Source organism: Mesoplodon densirostris, chromosome 12, assembly GCF_025265405.1.
Source record: "Mesoplodon densirostris isolate mMesDen1 chromosome 12, mMesDen1 primary haplotype, whole genome shotgun sequence".
Taxonomy (NCBI): Eukaryota; Metazoa; Chordata; class Mammalia; order Artiodactyla; family Ziphiidae; genus Mesoplodon; species Mesoplodon densirostris.
This window is the reverse complement of record NC_082672.1, coordinates 37,639,030-37,658,928: the sequence shown is the minus strand read 5'-3', so window position 1 is coordinate 37,658,928 and position 19,899 is coordinate 37,639,030. Positions and strand designations below refer to the sequence as shown.

Here is a 19,899-nt window from a genome sequence, read left to right as displayed (position 1 = left end):
TACCTATGACTGAGGTTACCGCTGAGTATATTTAGAGCATTACTGTCACTAGAAGAGGTAATGAGGAAAGTTTTTTAAAAGATGAGGAAGGAAAGCTGTTAGAACCATAACCTCAGGAATAGAGAACAATAACATGTGATGCTAAATTATATATATCCAAAGGCAATCGACAGTTAATATTTGATTTTTCCCTTTTTATCTAAAAGAATGTGCTCATTAATTTAAAAGTAACTTGTTATTTACAGCATTTTTAATTTTTAAAAATCTCCTTAGAAGGATTAGGGATGTAGACTCTCTCATACCCTCACTGTTAATGGGGTTATAAATTGGTGCTAAGTTTCTCTGATATGTGTGCCAAAACCTCAAAATTACATCTACTCTTCTGAGCAGCTATTTAATTTTTAGGACTTTATGCTATGGTATATTAGGAATGTACACAAAGGTTATAATACATATTCATATATATTAAATGTTATATTGTATGTTTTCTTAAAATCATAAATAATCTACTTTTTAAAAATAAAATGGAATTAGTTAAATAAATTGTGATGCATCTATATAGTAAAGTTCTATATTGTCACAAATCATGATGATATACAGATGTCTTAATAGTGTGAAAAATGGTCAGGATATATTACTAATTTTAAAAATGTGGGAAAAGGAGCAAATATCATTTGATATTTTTTTATACACACAGATGTAAACACTAGAATGAAGTTTATCAATATGTTAAAGTAGTTTAAGTGGTTATTTTGGGTAGTGGATAATAAAGTTCTTCCCTTCCTTTCTTCCTTCCCTCCTTCCCTCTCTCCTTCTCTCCTTCCTTTTTTTCTTTCCCTTTCCTCCCTTCCATTTGTCTTCATTTTCCTTCCTCATCTTCCTTTTTATTCTTGGTTTCCTCTGTTTTCCAAGCATTTGGGCTTTAATTTTATAATTTGAAGGAATATACTGTTTCATTTTATGTTTAACTTTATCTCATTTAGATTTTCCTTAGGAAATTTGGGTGGAAAAATAAAGCGAAACAATTGTGTTGTACTAATGCCCCTTTTCCTTAATGATTCCGGGTTCTCTCCCTCCATGGGTGAAGAGGAGAGAAAATAGGAGAGTGAGGACCAACATTTCACTGTGTCTTTCAGAAGCAGACCTAGAAATTCACTCCACTGTTTTCATTCCTCTTCAGGAAATGAATTTAATATATATATATATATATATATATATACACACACACATATATATATATATATATATATATATACACACACACATATATATTTGATAGTTGAAAATCAGGTATTTGCTGTATAATTATTTCATGGTATTTAAACATTATGTATTTTTTCTCCACAACAGTTATGAAGAAATCTGCTTTACCTTTAGTATGTAAAATTAAAATTATTCACAGCTTTTCTGAGGTTTCATAACATTTTTTTAATAAATTAATAAATCTAGGCTCTTTAATTATCAAATTAAAGTCTGAATAAAAATTTTCCAGGGAAGCAAAAACAAGTCATACTTAAACGCCAGGATAAGAAAGTTGGTAATAGAAAAAATAACGTTCAGTAATGACCAAAAGTAATTGACTATGTCAATTCTCAAACTTGACATTGTCTCCCAGTATTCAAGTCTTGGTTTTAGGGAATGTGCACAGCCCATTGCAAATTACAAAACATTGAAAGTTGAAACTGGTAGTGACGGAATATTGGTGATAACATTTATACTGTACTAACAACTGTATACAGCCTGACATGGAGCAGATGGTCTGAGTTTTGAGAATGTTAAGCTTGCGTTAGATAAGTGAAATTTTTGCTACAGTAACTATATTTTCAACCAATTTTTTAAAATGAATCCTATCAGTACAACTATCATAGGTGCTTCATGTGTTTAATTTTAGGGGAAATTGATAGTAGGATCACCATATTAACTTTGCATTTTAATTCCATGTTACTGGTGTCCCATGGGTCCCAGATTGAACATCAGGAGTGCTGGGCCTAGGATTGCGGCAAGTCTGAGTCTGTCTGGAGGCTGGAGATATGGCATGCCATGGTTCTATTTTCACAAACACCAGACGAATCCCATGGGGAGAAAGTCATGGTAAGGAGAAGGGCTGCAGAGCTACAGGGCAGCCTTCAAAAATCCCACCAGTGACTTGATCCAGTGTCGAGGAAAGCCACTTTCAGTGAACCAAATCTGAGGGATAAGGAACAAAATGGTGGGCACTGCAAGAACAAGTTCTTGGAACACCTACGACAAATATGTGTGGAGGAGGGAGTCCCCAAGCTATGGGAAGACGTTGAGGGGTTTGATTCCTAGAGACACTGTGGAGATATACTTTTTTGTATCCATTATTGTTACTCTGGTCTTACTCTCACTGTTGTCACCCAGAAAACATGGATTACTTTTATAACCCTTTAGAAAGAATAGAAAAGTAGTTATCAGATGGCATACCAAAAAAGACACAGGGCTTCCCTGGTGGCGCAGTGGTTGAGAGTCCGCCTGCCGATGCAGGGCACACGGGTTCGTGCCGCGGTCCGGGAAGATCCCACATGCCGCAGAGCAGCTGGGCCGGTGAGCCATGGCCGCTGGGCCTGCGCGTCCGGAGCCTGTGCTCCGCAACAGGAGAGGCCACAACAGTGAGAGGCCCGCATACCGCAAAAAAAAAAAAAAAAAAAAAAAGACACAAACATGTAGGCTTCTTGTCCCTGCCTTTAAAACAATAAACACTAGGATCATTTGGGAAAAAAATAGCAGTTACTATGAAATCAATTAACCAAATGAAAAAAAAAAATCCCTAAATAGCATTTAATCTTCCAAATAAGAATTCTTCATTCTTGGGTCAGACTGATCAATGAGGTGGGCATTTAGGCTGATTGATTAGATTCATCCATTTGTGGTGCCGCTGAACATCAGACATACATCATGGACATGTTCTTTGGTGTTACCCTCCTTTCTTTGTACTGCATAGCTAGTCACCTTTCTAGCATTTGTTATCTGATTTGGAAAATATTTTAGAACAACCCAATATCAACTTCAAGATAAAAATTTCTACACACTTCACAGCTCCTTCCTATTACATGAATGTGTAAATTGAATTCCCTCTCAAGATGAAAAAAACAAAGGTTGGCTTCCCAAAAATGTTTTCATTGGCTTTAGGGAACTAACATGCACCAGTCTGGGTGACTAATACTTCCTGGAAAATAAAGATAGATCAACACATAATTAAGTTCTGGCTCAACTATAATTGTTGTCTTGGAAACGGTTTTGGGGATAAATATGGTTGTGCTAATGAAACTTTTCACGATTTCCACCAACGATCCGGTTTATTAATTAGGCCAGACCATCTTACTACCTTAATGCTACCCATTTTGGAATATTCAAAGGGTTAAAAAAAAAAAAGTTCCTAAGAGGACATTGAAAAGGAGGAAAGGGGGATAAATCTTAAATTCGTTATCTACCAGCTCTCATAAGGCTTCTAGTTAAAGGAGTAGGTTAAACGTGCTTTTTGGCACTTTTGTGGGTTTCAAACATCCTTCCTACCTCATTAAGCAGAGAGCAGAGAGTTGTATACACAGCATTTTGAACTAATAATTCCTAGCGTTAATTCTCTGAACTCCCTCTTTGGAGGATTTAAAATCGGACGAACGCAAGAGAAACAAGCGAAACCAAAATCCTAACAAGCCAGGGTTTTCTAGTTCTAGCTTTCCGTAAAGAGGAGTTTTGTAGGAAGTTCTGCTCAAAGCATAGCCCGAAGGGCAGCCTGCCGGCTCTGGAGGGTTTAGTGGAGGCCGAGCGTGAACCCTGGGGGCGAGAGCGCATCCTGGTCTGAGATCACACCCACTCGGGGTGTGCGTGAGTGAGTGCGCGGTGCCCGCGCGCGTGTGTACGTGTGGGGAGGTGTGTGCCAAAGGGGTGGGGTGAGGGGCCGTGAGGAGGGCGCTAGGTGAAGCGCGAGGAGCGGGAGCGGGAGGTCGCGCGCTCCGGCCTCTCCCCCAGGGGCCGCGGCGGCTGGCTCGCGCTCCGGCTGCCCCTCCTGGTGCGCGCCGCGGCGGCGCCACAGGCCCCTCGACCCTTTGACCACCGCCCTCCGGCCGCCCGGCCCCCAGCGGGGACCGGCGATGGCGCGGGACTGACGGCCTCCTCCCTCCGGACGCTTCTGTCCCTCCAGGGGCTCCCAGGGGCCGCGGCGCCGCCCCGACCTGCATGTGGGGCGGGCGCGCCGGCGGCCCGAGCGAGCGGCCCTCGGCGCCCCCAAGGCGGTGCCCGGCCGCGCGGGAGGACCAGGAGGAGGAGGAGGAGGAGGAGCAGGAGCAGCGGGCCGGGCCGGGCTCCCCGCGCGCCGCCGCCCGGGAGCACGGGCTCCCCTGAGGGAGCTCGGGGCGTCCCAGCCCCGGAGGAGGGACCCGGAAGCAGAAGCGGAGCCGCGAGTGGAGCCGAGCCGCTGCCCCCGCTGCCCGCCGGCGCCGGGTGGGGGTCCCGGCGGCTGGATGGGCGGCGGCGGCTTCGGCCGCGGGCGGCGATGGGCGAGGAGCAGAGCACGGTGAGCGGCAGCGGCGGGCCCCTGGAGGCGCGGACCCCCCCTGGCGGCGCCACGGGCCACCCCGAGCCCCCGAGGCCGCCGAGGGACAGCACCGGGGCGCCCGGGCCGCGCGCCTCCTCCGCCGAGCCAAGCGGCGACAGCTGCGGAAGCGACTGGGGCTGCGCGGACACGAGCGTCCCGGAGCCCGCGAGGAGCCGGGGGGCCCCGAGCTGGAAGAAGAACCAGGCACCGGCGCAGCCCGCAGGACTGGCCTACACCGGGCCCCTCAACCCCCAGGCTTTGCAACAGCAGCTGGCAAAGGAGGAGCAGGAAGCGGGGGACCGAAACGAGAGAGGGGATGAACAGCAGGAGGCGCCCCCCGGCGAGCTGCCGGAGCCCCGGACCCGCGTCGGGGCCCCAGACGGACTGGTCCTGGACGTTCTGGGCCAGCGGCGCCCGCCCCCCGCCAAGAGACAAGTCTTCTGCTCCGTGTTCTGCGTGGAGAACGACCTGCCCGAGGTCCCCTCGGCGGAGCGGCTCTCGCTGCCCGCGTCGCCACCCCGGGCTCCGCCGGTGACCAACCCTCCCAGCACCCTCTCCTCCTTCCCCAGCCCCCGGCTGTCGCTCCCAGCGGACCCCCTGTCCCCCGACGGCGGCAGCATCGAGCTGGAGTTCTACCTGGCGCCCGAGCCGTTCTCCGTGCCCAGCCTGCTGGGAGCTCCACCCTACTCTGGCCTGGGTGGGGTCGGGGATCCCTATGCGCCCCTCATGGTGCTGATGTGCCGGGTGTGCCTGGAAGACAAGCCCATCAAGCCCTTGCCCTGCTGCAAGAAGGCCGTGTGTGAGGAGTGCCTCAAAGTCTACCTGAGCTCCCAGGTAACCTCAGCCCCTCTGTCCCTCCCCTGACCCCCATTCAGCATTCCAAATCACTGGCCAGGAAGTCCAGCTCGCCAGCTCCCTGCTCACAGGAAGAGCTGATGAACACCCTTATGGAGGACCTCTGTCAGTTTCTTACATCTCCATTGTTGGTTTAAGTGTGTTTGTCTTTGCTGGTTAACTTGACTGGAATTTAACTCTGCTTGAGCTTCCAGCTTTGATTGGCAACCATAGAAGGAACAGGGTACAAGTGAATTGCCTTCTGCTATTTCTTTTATTAGATTGCAAGCAAGGAGCTTGCTCAGAGAGGAGGGCAATGAGAGTGCCTCAGAGGCCTGGTATCCCAGAAACTAACAAATAGTAGGCATAAAATAAATAGGTATTGAGTTGGTGGAGAGAACAGTTGCAATGAATGATACCGAATTTGAAATTTTGCTCCATTTAGATAATCCAGAAAAAGTGTTACTAATTTATTTATTCCTTGGCCCTGGTCCGCTTTTCAGTTTCCTTTTCCTCAGTTAAGTTGAAGTACTGTTTCTCACTGAAGTTTTATGCCAGCAGAGTGCTTTATTTCTCTCAGAGGGAACAAAACAGAAAGAGCAAAACAAAGCAGAGCAAGGCTGAGAGGCTTAACAAAACAAGTGCTGGTGAAACTTTCCTCCTCAGCTCCTTATTTGAAAACTTGTTTTTTTTCTTGGAAAGTTTAAGAGTGCAGTAGACCGGCTTTCCTCCCCTGGTGGTGAATGCGTCCTTCCAGCAGTTTTCAGTCTGTTATGTTTCTGCCAGTGTTTTGCACAATCCGGAATGCCCTTTGATCCCATGTCTGATTGTCCTACGCCTATTCATCTTTCAAAACTCTGGCTGTTCAGGTGCCAACTTTTCCGTGAAGCCTTACCTCACCCTCCAGGCCACTGCTTGTATACTTTCAAAATACTTCTGCATGTCTTGCATGCACTGAAGTTGTTCCATATGTGTCTGTTTGTCTGACTGGACTGTATGGACAGTGTTTTATAGCCACTGTGTCTGGTAGTTTCATGTTGGTATCCTTTCCCATAATAGTGTTTAATAACATTGGCTGAAGCGAACTGAAGAGGATTTCACACGGTGCCGTTCCTCTGTGTATTGTGGCTAATCCATGCTTGTGTCTAGACTGAAAGTGTGTAACGTGCCCAACGGCAAACGCAAAGGGGAATTTAGACAGAATGGAATGTTACACAAACAGTGACTTGGCCAAGATGGCTGAGATTATCCGAACGCCTGTGAGAGACTATGATGTCTCTTTCATGCTTTATCGGCAGACAGATGCTTGAAAAAGGAGGGAAGCCTGCTGCCCATTGTGTCAGTTTCTATGACATCACTGTCAAACAGCCCAACAGATATCGGTGCCATCCATGTGCAAAGCCCTGTGGTGGGATTCAGACATTCCCAAGGTATGGACCCTGCTCCAAGGAAGTCCCCTTGTGTGTATACAAGACGTGTACACAAGAACAATACAAGGTAGCATATAATAAGATGTAAGCGGAGTAACAATATCATGTAGCACTTACTCTTAAGGGCTGGATACAGATGCAGTGCGTTTACAAGTTCAAGGGAGGTGGTCGTTATAGGTTGGGGTACTCTGCAGTTTGATTCCTTTAAGGTGGGCCCTTTCCCCACAGCAAAATTTTTTTGGCCACCATAAGTTAGTTTTAGGAAGTCAGTGTTTTGATCTCCATTGGAGAAAGAGAAGGAATCGGGGTGGGGAGTGGGAGGGTGGCAAGGTGAGTGAGGAATCATTGACATGCACAACTGGGAAAAACTCCTCTGAGGTAACATAGTATCTGAAGGTTGTGGGCAGTATTTAGGATCGTATGTATGTTTCTGACCTTCTTCTGAAGTATTTGACAGAACTTTCAATAAAGAAAAAATACACTTTATTTGAAATAAGAAACAACAACAAAAAGATGAATCATGCAGGCCAGGCATGCTTCCACTTCAGGGCTTTGTGTGTGTTGTCCTTGTGCCTGGACTATCCCCCTGGAGTCCCCCCCACCCCCCATTCCCTTGCTTACTCCTTCCCCTTCTCCCTTTCAGGTCTGTATGCAGATGTCACCTGTGTGACCTTCACTGACCACCTTTTTGGTGGTCAACCAAAGTTGAGCCTCACCCCACACTCTAGATCTCCTTTCCAGCTATTTATTTTCTCCATAGTGATAAAAATACTCTGTCTTGTACTTATGCAGTTGATTTCCATGAAGACAGGAGTTTTCACATGATTTGTTCCCTACTGTGGCTTTAGCACCTAGAATGTTGTCTGACACATAACAGATGCTCAACTAATTCGTTATTGAGTTTATGAAGAGCTGAGCGACAAAGAGATGATGAAACTGCCCCCAGAAACCACGGCTAGAAGGAGGTGATCTGCCTGAGCACTGAATTCTACTCCGAGATTCTTGATGTTTAAGACAAAAGACAAAGACTTAAAAGTAGACAAAAATAATAGGTTTGCTAAGTTTGTTATTAAACTTAGAATTGAAGAGTTTTTAAACAAACTTTTAGCTTATACGAAAATGGCATTTCTTTCACTTGGATAAAACTAGGCCTGTGGTTATAATTCTGATCTGTGTTAATGATAAGGTCCCTTCTACTTAAAGAGTCTGTGTTTCCATATCACTTAACCTCTCTGTGTCTTAATTTCCACATCAATGAAATGGGATTGCAGACCATGATCTGTAATGACACACCAATTCTAAAGCAAAACAAAATCAAACTGCAGAGTTGTTTTGTTGCATTACTGAACCGGGTCAAAGGGCATGGAGAGTGCCCTCTTTCTCATTTTATAAGGCTTTTTGGTTTTGACAGAAGTACATCTGTCAAGCTTGAACGTGCAAGACTCTTTTAAGACATTTTAAAGTAAAATGATATATTTGAAATAAAAAGTTATTAGTGACTTTTTTCATCATCTTTTGGATCTGTGCCAAATAGTGTATTATTTAACATCATTTAAGAAAACAAAGCAGAGTCCCTATTAAGCATTTTATGCAAACATTAAAAATGCATACTAAATGTGAGTTGGAATATTGCCTGGTTAAATTAATATTCTTCTAAAAGGAGATGCTGAGTTCTTTCAAAGAAGGTACAAAGTTGGAAGACAGGAATGCAGGTTTTTAGATCATAAATCTTATTTCCATTAGTGCCGTGGACTGAATATGTGGCAAAGGCTGATAGATAGGTGTCTTCATTATTTCAGTGCAGGCATAGTAGGGTGGTGACTTAAATACCTCCATACTGTGTTTTAAAAATAATAGTTTTAGTTTTTCAAAACATAATTCTTCTTCAGTTATCACTGTGACTGGGGCTGTTGGAGAATCCTTCTTAGTGGAATGACTTTACTGGCCGATAGGTACCATCCAGTTTCCAATTGCCATGGTGAGGGATCAAACTGACACATTATAATCTTTGGCACTTACATAGGGGAGTTACTTAAAGGCTCTAGAGTACCATGACGGAGATAGTGGGAGTTTAACTGGTTTGTGTTCCCTGGGTACATAAATCTTTGGTACATAAATTTTAGAAGTATGTTTCCTAGTAAGCTATGTGTGCATGTATGACCATGGCTTAGAGTGCACAGTCCCAGGGATGTCTGCAGTCTCCTGCAGGTTGCAGGGCCATTCTGAGTACTGACCTCAGCTGGTTTGGCCTTTACCACGTTTTCTAGGAGGAAAGATTGTTGCTTTCCTTGTTTCATAGGATGATATTGTGCTCATTTCAAAAAATCCTCCACAGGTATCTTTCTTTTATGATTTTGGTTTGAGACAGTAAAGTCTGTTATGATGTGAAATATTAGTATTTAGTACTTTACGTAAAGAAAGAAGAGAATTGGGCATGCTAAGGGCTTTCTAAAGGTAACAGCTGTTGTAGCTTTCATCACTCTGCTTCAAAGTGCTCGCAGATGCATGTGACTTGGAATGTATACACCTGTCAAATGAGTATTAATAGAGACAAGCAACACATTTCTTCTACAGTTTGTGAACAAAACAGCTGCTAGGTGGTAATGTCCTAGAATGACTGTCTACCATAGTCACCCTCAAATCAGTGACCTAGGGATGAAAGCTTCTGTATCCTATTATTAAACTCTGAGTCATCCAGACTTTTATGGGTAAAAGTGTAACCTACTTTTTCCCTTTAAACCTTAAAACAACCTGGGTATTTTTAGAATCTGTCCTGTTCAATATGGAGTTTGCATGCAGTCGTCTTCACACAGGTGATTTACAGATCCTATCATGCCAGGTGTGATTTTGGTAGTCTTAAAAATGTGAAGAATAAAAGAGACTGAACTCTGTTAAATCACTCTGAGAATTTGAAAAGTGAGAATTCAGGCATATGTAAGCTTATTTTTTTGTGTACAGAATGACTGTGTGTGTGTGTGTGTGTGTGTGTGTGTGTGTGTGTGTGTATGTGTATTGGGGGGCTGTGATAACGTTTGCTTTTATACCTTCCTGACTCATGCACTTACTTATTTTCCCCTTCTGACTCTTTAATGGTATCTCTTTTAATAATTTCTTCATTTCTCTTTAATAATTTCTTTTTTCTCTTACTTTTCAAAATTCGATTTTAAGTAGCACTTGATTTCTGCAGAGGAATCAATCCCCTATCAAGGGCTCATCTCTGGGCCAGCAGGACCTGGTCCAGGCACTGCCTGGGTGTCTTCCTTCTCGTCGCTTCCAGCATCTGGAGATGGCGACGCCACGTGGAGAAACCCTGCATTGTGCTCCATTGCCTACAAGATCTCAAATAACATGACTAGTACTACTTACCTCAGGCGTCAACTGAAACCTTTACAGTGGTGATTTTTTCTTTTTTCTCCTAGAGTAGATAGAGCTCAGCGTTTACACTTGAAGGCTCTTCCTTACTCCTCATATGAGAGATGGCAAAAGGAGAACGTTAGGACTTGAGCTCCCAGCTTTTTATTAAGAGTTTGTGATGGGGATGTAGACAGATACTTGAGTCATAATTTTTTATAATTAACTTTTTCATTTGTTAATGTACCATTTACGCATTTAACAAACATTTATTGAGTACTTGTGTGGCAAGGGCCATGAGATAATCTATAAATGTATTAAATGCCCCCAAGGAGCCATCTTAGAGACTAGTTGGCGGTGTTTCTTCCAAGCTTTGTCTTCCAAGCATAAATAAGCTTTCCTTTAAGTTCTCAGACAGCTGTGGGTCTCCCCTCTTCTGCTTCCTTTCTGGGAGGATTTTCTTAAGCCGATTCTGAAATACCAGTTAACCTTTTAGTAAGCATATTACTATTCCTCCTATTATGTTTATTTCAAAGTAATAAATCCACTCATTACTTTTTTCTTAATAAACATATTTCTCAGAGTTCTTTGTAATTGTGATAAATAGAATATTAGTTAATACTTTGCTTCTTTCAAAATCTTTATTACCTTTGCTTAAAAGAAAACATAATTTTGCTAAGTTTGTTTTGGATCATTCATGACAATGTGACAAATCTTTAAAGTTTTGATACTTTAAAAGAATTGTTTTTTTTGTTTGTTTAAATTCACTGTGTCAGAAGGGTTTTATGTGATAAGCGAAATGAACCTTCCCAAAGCAAGTTCTGTCTTAAAACAAAAATTCAGTGTCTGCAGGACAATTACTTCCTAGAATAATATTCTCTTTCAATGTTATCAGTACTATTTGCCCTATCAATTTTGGGTAGTTACGCTTGAGTTTCCACAAATAATAACAACCAGTAATGGAACATCTATATTCCAAGCATTTTTACACGTTTTATTATTTAATTTTAATTCCCTTACATGTTAAATACTTATTACCTATGAGACACTGTTGGAGGTGTTGGGGATACAGAGAATAGTAACAGATAAAGCCCCTTACTTCATGGAGTTTATATACTAGGCTGGGGAGAGGTTGATAATAAGTAAATTATTTAGTATATTAAGAGATAATAAGGGCTATAGAGAAAGAAAAACAAGGGACGGGTGATAAGAAATATTGGGGAGGAGGTTTTTCTTTATACATTTATAGTGTTTTTAGGAGTTGTCAGGGAGGGTTTATTTTACAAGGTGACTTTTGAGCAGAGATCTTTCTGACGGCCGTGAGAGAGCAAACCATGAGGATATGTAAGGGAACAGCAAGTATAAAGTTCCAGAGACAGGAGCATACTTGGGGGGGTTCCAGGAGTGGCAAAAAGATCCATGCCGCTGAAGCATAGGGAATGAGGTGGTGAGCGATAAGAAGAAGCCAGCAGGAAGAGTGGGAAAAGCTGATCGGAAAGGGCTTTAAGGCCATGGAGAATTTGCGTTTCCTCTGAATGAGATCGGAAGCTGTAAGATGGTTTTGAGCTAATCAGATATGACTTTACCTTTATGAGAAAGTACTGGCTGAAAGTACTTTATGAGAAAGTACCTCTGGCTCTCTGTGGAGAATATACTATGGGAATCAAGAATGGAAGTAAAAAGACCAGTTAGAAGACTATGGCAGTAAACCAGAGGGGAGGTGTGACAGTTCAGACTAGGGTGATAGAGGTGAATATGGTTTGCACTGGTGGAATTTTGAATATATTGTGACAGTAGAGCTGACAGAATGTGCTGATGATTGGGTGTGGGATGAGAGAAAAAAGAGTCCAGGATGACTCAGGTTTTCAGCCCAAGCAATTAGAAGAATGGGTTTGTCATTTAATAAGGTGAGGAATACTGTAGGAGGACTAGTTTTAAGGAGAATCAGGAGTTCATGCTAAGTTTAAAAAGGTAGTTAGACATTCATAAAAGGATGTTGAATAGGCAGTTGGTGTGTGGCATTCAGCAGAGCGATCTTAACAGAAGATGTAAATTTGAACATTTTTGACATATAGTTGATATGTAAAGCCATGAGACCAGATGAGGTCACCTGGGGCATGATAGTTGATAGGGAAGGATTGAGGACTGAGTCTGGGCATACCAGTGTTTGCAGACAAAGAGTCTGGGACGTATGAAAGAACCAGCAAAAAGTCTGAAAGGGAGAGGGCCAGATAAGCAAGAAGAAAACCAAGGCAGAGTGGTTACCCAAAGGCCAAACAAAGGTGATGTTTTAAGAAGGAAAGAGTAATCATTTTTGTCTAATGCTTCCGATAGTTTCAGCAGGATAAAGATTAAAATTGACCATTGGATTTCCCAACAAGGAGATTATTTGTAAGTGTGAACAGTGCTGTTTTCATTGGCACTGGTGGGGTTGGCTTTCTGATTAGAATGGGTTCAAGAAAACAGGAATAGCTCAATTTCTGTACTGTAGGTAGCAGAATGTTATGTGAGGAAACTCAAGGTTAGAGAGATTAAATAACTCGCCCTAAATCACACAGCTAGGAAGTGGCAAAGGTGGGATTTCAATTCAGGTCCATTTGGCTCTAAAACCCAAGGTCTTTTTACGGTCTTTGCATTTATTATCTTATTTATAGGTTAAATATATATTTATTTCATTTTTCTTTTAAGTTTATATCGATATTGTACAGAATCACAAGTCTTCCAGTCCAAGAAGAAACTTAATTACATGTTTTGAGGAAGTGGAACTCTCTTGCCCAAATTTAGATCCAGAGGAAGATTTCTACCAAAGTCAGCCTCATCGTCATGTACGAAAATCAAGAGGAGTTTACTTTAGAGGAGCTATGATTTGACTTACTATTAAGTTTTAATGGCAGCACACTCTCCCTTTTTCTTCCTAATTCTCTTGGCCATTCCTTTTGTTTCCGTTTGAGCTTTTTCTTAAGTTAGCATCTCTTAATGTTGGTGTCTACATGGTCCTATATTAAACCCTCTCTCTCCTCTCCTCACACTGTGTACTAGTAGTGGGGCCATGTCGTCCACTTCCATGGTTTTAGGTAACACCTATATGCTCTTGACTTCCAGATCTTTGTCTCTAGCCCGGATGACTCTTCTCACCTGCAGTACCAGGTAGCTGTTTGTCTCCTCCTGTTTGCCCTTCCTTTGGGCTTCTGTGTTTCCATCAGTTATACCCAGGCCAGAAACTTGGGTATCGTCCCTGAATTCTTCCTCTCCCTCAGCCCCCAGATCTAATTAATCACCAAGTTCTTTCAGTTCTACCTCCTGAAATTATTTTTATATTTTCTCTACTCTACTTTTCTTCATTTCTACTGGCATTTACTGAGGTCTCCACTATTTCTCTCCTGGATTCCAACCACAGCTTCCTGCTTGGTCCTAGTGCTCCAATCTTGACCATTTCCAATCTGTCCTTCATACTACAGTCAGCATTGTCTTATAAAAGGCACGACTGGTCTTAGCATTCCCTTTCTTTGCCTTTCAGTCTGCCTGTTGCTTGTAGAATAGAATCTAAACATGATTTACATGTGCCTGAGTGATCTAACTCCTATTTACCACTCTTAACTTTGTTTCTCATCAAGTGCCCCACTAAGCCTTTGGCCATATTAAACTTCTTTTTGTTCCTTGAGCACTCTGTGACTCTCTTAATTATGATCCTTTAGTTTAGTAACATTAGGTTCTGTCTTGGGGGGGGGTCTACTTTATTTCCCACACTCCCCCAACTCTGTTTGCCTCTTTCACACTGATTCATTCTTCTAGTCTTAGCTCAGACATTTCTTCCTTGGAGAATTCTTCTTGACCCCCTATATCTGGATTAAGCATCCTTTCTATATTCTGTGACAACGCTTTGACTCACTATAAGATTTTTCTCATTTCACTATATTTAAAGCACCTGTTTCCTGCTCTATGCTCCCATTAGACTGCAACGCTTGATGCATGCAGAAACCTTATTCATTTTTTTTGATTGATTTCTTAGCTCTTGGCATATTGTACACATGAAATGAGTATTTGTATAGTGGACTTATGTAGTTAGTCTATAAATAATTAATAAATGAGGTGCTAGTTGTCAATATACAGAGTATGAGAATAGATAGCCAAGATGGTATTTAAAATGAAAATCTCAACATTTCATTATCTTGCTTAAACACCTACAAGGCCTTCCCATTGCTGTACAAAAAGATTCCAGTTCATAACACTGATGATTAGGTTTGGCCTCTGCTCTCTTCAGTCTCCTCTCTGTCCCTCCAGCTCTATGTCAGACGTGTATCAGGTGTGTAGCCTTCCCTCTGTTAATTTTTCTCTTCTTTCAGATGTCAGCCATCCTTGGGTCTCCAGACTGAATCAGTCCTGCCGTTTATGCTTTTAGAGTCCTTTTTACTCTGCAGCCATTGTATCTTTATCTCCTTTTGTAATTATATGTTTGTGTGATTATTTGATGTTTGATTAATTATCTCCCCTTCCCCACTATTATTTGAGCTGCTTTTATAACTAGCATTTAGCATGAAGCCCAGAATGGAATAGGTGCTCAATAAGTATTTGTTTAAAGACTGAGTGAATGATTGATAGTAAATTATAGTAAGTTTAGCTTGGTAGGAAAAATAAGGTAGGATTTTGAACCTGAATTTTTGATATCTTATTTCACAATAGATTTAAAATTTTAATGCAACAGAATGCTATGTCCTGATTCTTTATCCTAGCATCCCACCTATCACTGAAATGCTTCTTTAATTATAAAACCTATTCTGGTTACTATGTCTTCTGCTTAACAAATTCCTCCGGAACCTGGGAACTTAAGACAACCTTTTTTTTTTTTTTTTTTTTGATCATGGCATGTGGGTCAGGAATTTGGGAAGTGCTCAGCTGGTCAGTTCACACTTGGGGTTTCTCATGCAGTTGTAGTCAGATGTCAGCTTGCTCACTTGGCTGTCAGCTGATGCTGGCTGGCCTTTGTCAGGATGCTCAGCTGCGGCTGTGTACAGAAGTGCCTACATGTGGCCTTGACAGCAAGATAGTCTCAGGGAAGTGGCTTCTTACATGGAGGCTGGCTTCCTCTGGGGCAAGAGTCTCAAGTAAGCCAGGTGGAAGCTGCATGATCTTTTCTGTCCTAACTTTGGAAATCATCAGCTTCACCTGGGCAAAGCTGCCTAGATTCAAGGGGAAGAGACTTAGACCTCAACTTTTTTTGTGAACATGTAAAAGAATTTGGGGCCATATTTTTAATCCACCACACTACTTCAGACAAAAATCAGGAATGTTGTGAATTTAGGTAGTAAAGGTTTTGAGCCTGAATTTTAATTTGTTATTTTTAAAAAATTTCATGTCTTTTCAATCATTTAATTATATATTTCCTATTCATATCATTATATTGATTTTATACTTTGGTATTGTGGGGGTTTTTTGTGCTTTATCCTTGAACAATTTAACAATAAAGCTTCATTTAGTTTTAAGTAAATCTTACATAAAAGTTGTTCCCTTTTAAAATTAAATATTTTAGATAATTCCATTGTAACTGAAATATCTTGAGATCGGGGTCAGCTTCTAATTATTAACACCACTTAAAATTATTCTACATAATGTAATTTCCATTTTAGCTTCATTAGAGGTTAAAATATTATTTGAAAAGATTGAATACCTTGCTGAATAAAGAGAGTTGATGTAACAGATAGTTTTTGTAGTCCAGGGATATTCTATACAGAAATTATATTATATTTAATGATACCTAAGAATTAACCACCCTAGTTAACCTTTGTTAAATTGACCCACTGTTGGTTTTTTATTGTTTATGATATTCCAATTTGGCTGATTTTATCATGTGATTAGCGTCTCTCAAATAGGTAAACCTTACATTTCCAGAACCAAACATGTTGTGCTCAGAAATCTCTTCCTGGTTGAGGATATGTGCACCCTGAAACAAAGGAGGTGTATTGCTTTTATGATGGGCGTTTTTCTTTTCCCCCAGCTGAGGTAACTAAATTCTGTGCTTATGCATTCATGTGAATGACTGATCCCTTTTTAAATCTTCCTAAGCTGTTTGCCTCAATGATATTCTCTACTGTAAGATTCAGAGGCTAATTATAGGCTACCTAGCAAATGACTTCCCTTTTTGTGGTGTTGATTCTTGCCTTATTTCCTCACGTGATTATTGGACATATTCAGTGTTCCTGAATCTCCGAGATGTAAGAGGCAAGTTAAATCACTGCAGCTTTTTCCTCTGGTTGCTTAACAATTTAAAACAGCAGGTAAAATAAAACAATTGGTCATAGTGTTTCACTAGTGTTTTGTTTCCTTTGATAATGCCATTTTTCCTAATGTTTACAGTTTAGTTTATTATTAGTTTAAGTCTAAGTAGAGCTGTTGGGTCAAATCAGAAATGACTTTGATATGGCTAGATCTTAGTGTACCATGTTTGTATGAGCATGTGACCTCGGTAGGGAAAGTGAGTTTCTTTCATTAGTTCTATACAGAGTAGGGGGGTGTTTATTCTTCTGCTAGAGATGCCCTTGGTGGGAAATGATAGGTGCAATCCCAAGAGTTCTAATTTAATCCTACTTTTAACTAGTCTTACTATTAACTTTAGTGTTTTTTTTCTTATATTACCATTTTTCCTCCTCAAGATTGTTTGTTTGTGAAAGAAACATTTTGAAAATAATAGGCTCCTAAAAATAAAAGAAATATTCTGTGTGTTCAGTGTGCTCGTCCTTTATGTTAAAACTCTGTGTGTGTGTGTGTGTGTGTGTGTGTGTGTGTGTGAGAGAACGTCTCAAGTTTATTTGTGTGTTACAAGAAGATTATTTGCTGATCTTGATTTGTAAATATCTAAGTATAGTCATTCAGGTAAATTCATGTATTTCAGGTTTAGTTTGAATCAACCTAAAATAGATGTCCCTTGAACTTACCTTTTTTGTTGTTAGTTTTTAATATGTCACTTTGTGAGTCACTGAGGGCTTCACCCTTAGGATAAAGGGAGAGTTTAGAGGAATGCTTGAAAAGAAAACATTTGAAACAATAGTAATTCTTTTCCCAAGAGTTTGCTTCTTTTTTTTTTTTTTTTTTAGTTTTTAGGATTTCTGAAAAATATTGTTTGTCCAAATATGCTTTTCTCTTTAAAAATCACTACAAACTTATAAAATTTGGAAGTAGAATTTTCAATCTTGCTTGAAAATTACCCAAATGAATTGCTTCAGAGAGTTTTGACCCACTTGTTTAAAAAATAGCACTTTATGATTAGCTGCAAGAATAGTTGATTGACATTAGGGAAGATGTACATCTACTAGCTGAATTTCATCAGCAATCTTTGAGTACTTGGTAGATGAGATGTAAAAATAAGTATAATGATTTAGTAAGCCCAGGCAACAGCGTTTGTTTTTTTTGTTTTTTTTTTTTTTTTTTTGCCTCTCTGTGTGTGGTGCTTTTTCAAGCAATATATCAAAATAAATTGAACATAGACCTTAGAGACCCAGTGTCACTAAATGCTGAAGAAAGATTTTTAAAAATAAGAAAGCTGGTTCTAACACATTGCTTTCACAATTATTATTCATTCTATTAGTGATGATAAGATGTTTTGTATCATTAATACAATAAAATTAAGATTCAGATGTTAAAAAAATCATTGCAACTTTTGGATTCTTTTGGCTTGTTATAGTCTAGATGGATTGGACAAAACCTTGTTGGTATGCTCAGGGTGCTAATGAGGTCAAGGTAAAGCAGGAGATCTCATCACAGGCTGGTTAAGGACACTGATCTGGGACCATAACCCTACCCTTAACCCTGCACAGTCAGATATAAAGTGTCTGCTTCTGATCATAAGACTGTAGCTGAGACAAGATGGAAGAATTACTATTAATCATCTCATCACCACTTCTGGAAAAACACACGACAAAAAAGTTCTACTAGATAATTAGTGAGTTGCAGAAACCTTTATGTAGAGAAATCTTTTCAAGTGGACAAGACTTTCCTTTCTTTCACTGTAGTCACACGGTAGAAGATCTGTTCTCTAGTACTCAATAGGTTTAAGGGAATCAAAGGGGAGGGGGAACTAGAGCATTCTTATTCTCTTAAAAACATTTACTGAGCACAAAATATTTGTTTAGAGCTATGCTGATCACTGTGAGAAGAGACAGTGTAGTCTATGATCCATCCTCAGCGAGTTTAGAAATTCAATAGGTGAAAAGTAAGCTGTCCAGAAAATATTAGGGAAAGTTTATAATTACGTTGTGGGATGCTGATTGTTGACTTAAGTGGTTCTAGGAAGAGAAAGTTGTGTTTATCGGAGTAGAAAAAGTTGGAACTTGGCTAGTATCTAAAAAGTGATTGTTGGGCTTCCCTGGTGGCGCAGTGGTTGAGAGTCCGCCTGCCGATGCAGGGGACACGCGTTCGTGCCCCGGTCCGGGAGGATCCCACATGCCACGGAGCAGCTGGGCCTGTGAGCCATGGCCGCTGAGCCTGCGTGTCCGGAGCCTGTGCTCCGCAACGGGAGAGGCCACAGCAGTGAGAGGCCCGCGTACCACACAAAAAACCAAAAAAACAAAAAAAAAACTACATTTGTGGAAATAAAGAGGGAGGACATGCAAGTCACCATGGCTAGAGAGAGGGGTTGGGAAGGACAGTACACAAATACAGGTAGAGAGGTGAGAGCTGAATGGTGAGCAGGAGTCTGTGGAACAGAGGCCTCAGTACAGAGCAGAGCACCGCAGGCAGCTGGACAGAGCATCCCTCTGCAAAGCTAGACCCACGGGTGTGCTGTGTCTCAAGACCAGGGAACAGAGGGAGCCTGGTCGGAGATGGCTTATCGAGAGAGACGTGGGTCAGATCACGTACAGCTGTGATGCCCCTCTGTGGAATTGGTACTTTATTCCAACTGTAATCATAAGTCATTGGAAAATTTAGTAGAGCTGTCAAATGATAATTAATGCTCCGAAAAGAGCCTGGCTTCAGGGTGGAGAATAAACTGTGTTTGAGGGGTGAGGTGGCAGGAAGAGAAGCAGGGAAATGGGCTACGAGGCGTCTGCAGCAGTCCAGGGCAGAGGTGACAGTGGTCTGCACTAGTGTGGAAATGGTTGTCTCCTGTCCTATCACTTATTGGGCTTTTGGTTTTAAAAGGTGCAGGGAGTGCTTTGCCTTTGGTCTAGCAGAATGTCCTGCCAGTCCTTGCAGCCTTTAATGTTCAGAGGTCCACATTGTATAACTCTGGACCAGCTGCCATCTTTATCTTTCAGGCAGTGTATGATCAACCTCTGTTCAACTTGATTCCCTCTTGCATTTTGCCTGTCTGCAATGGGTTTGTTTGTTTGGTTTTAATTGTTTGGTTCCAGAGACACCATGTAGAAAATCACTGACCGAAAAATATGAAAACATCTTTTGAATAGGTGTCCATAGTTGTTATTTTACTGATTGTCAGAATCAATTTATCAAAGAAGTTGAGCTATTTTCTGCTACCTACTTTTTTGCAATTTGCCGTTCTTAGTCTTTCCTCATTTTATGCTCAACAGTTTGCTTATGTCATTACTTAAAACAAATAGGAACTCCCACCCTCCCCTTCTCACAGATGGCGAAGGTTTCACTGGTCCACCAGTAAGTTCTGAGAGGAAGTTAGGATTATTTCATAACTCTATTTAGTTCTTGTCCTTATGGTTTTGCATTGTTTTGAATGACTGTCCTTTGCTTCCTCAATTAATTCTTATTTTGTTACACGTATTC

General features: G+C 41.3%; 1 protein-coding gene across 1 annotated transcript in view; it reads left to right on the top strand.

Moving 5' to 3' along the window:
• Window positions 1-4,256: 4,256 nt before the first annotated feature.
• Window positions 4,257-19,899, top strand: part of RNF217 (ring finger protein 217) — a 125,289-nt gene continuing 109,646 nt past the window's right edge. Inside the window, exon 1 of the mRNA XM_060115225.1 lies at window positions 4,257-5,389. Within this exon, the coding sequence (XP_059971208.1) occupies window positions 4,514-5,389 (876 nt within the window). The 5' untranslated portion in view covers window positions 4,257-4,513. The remainder of the gene's footprint in view (window positions 5,390-19,899) is intronic.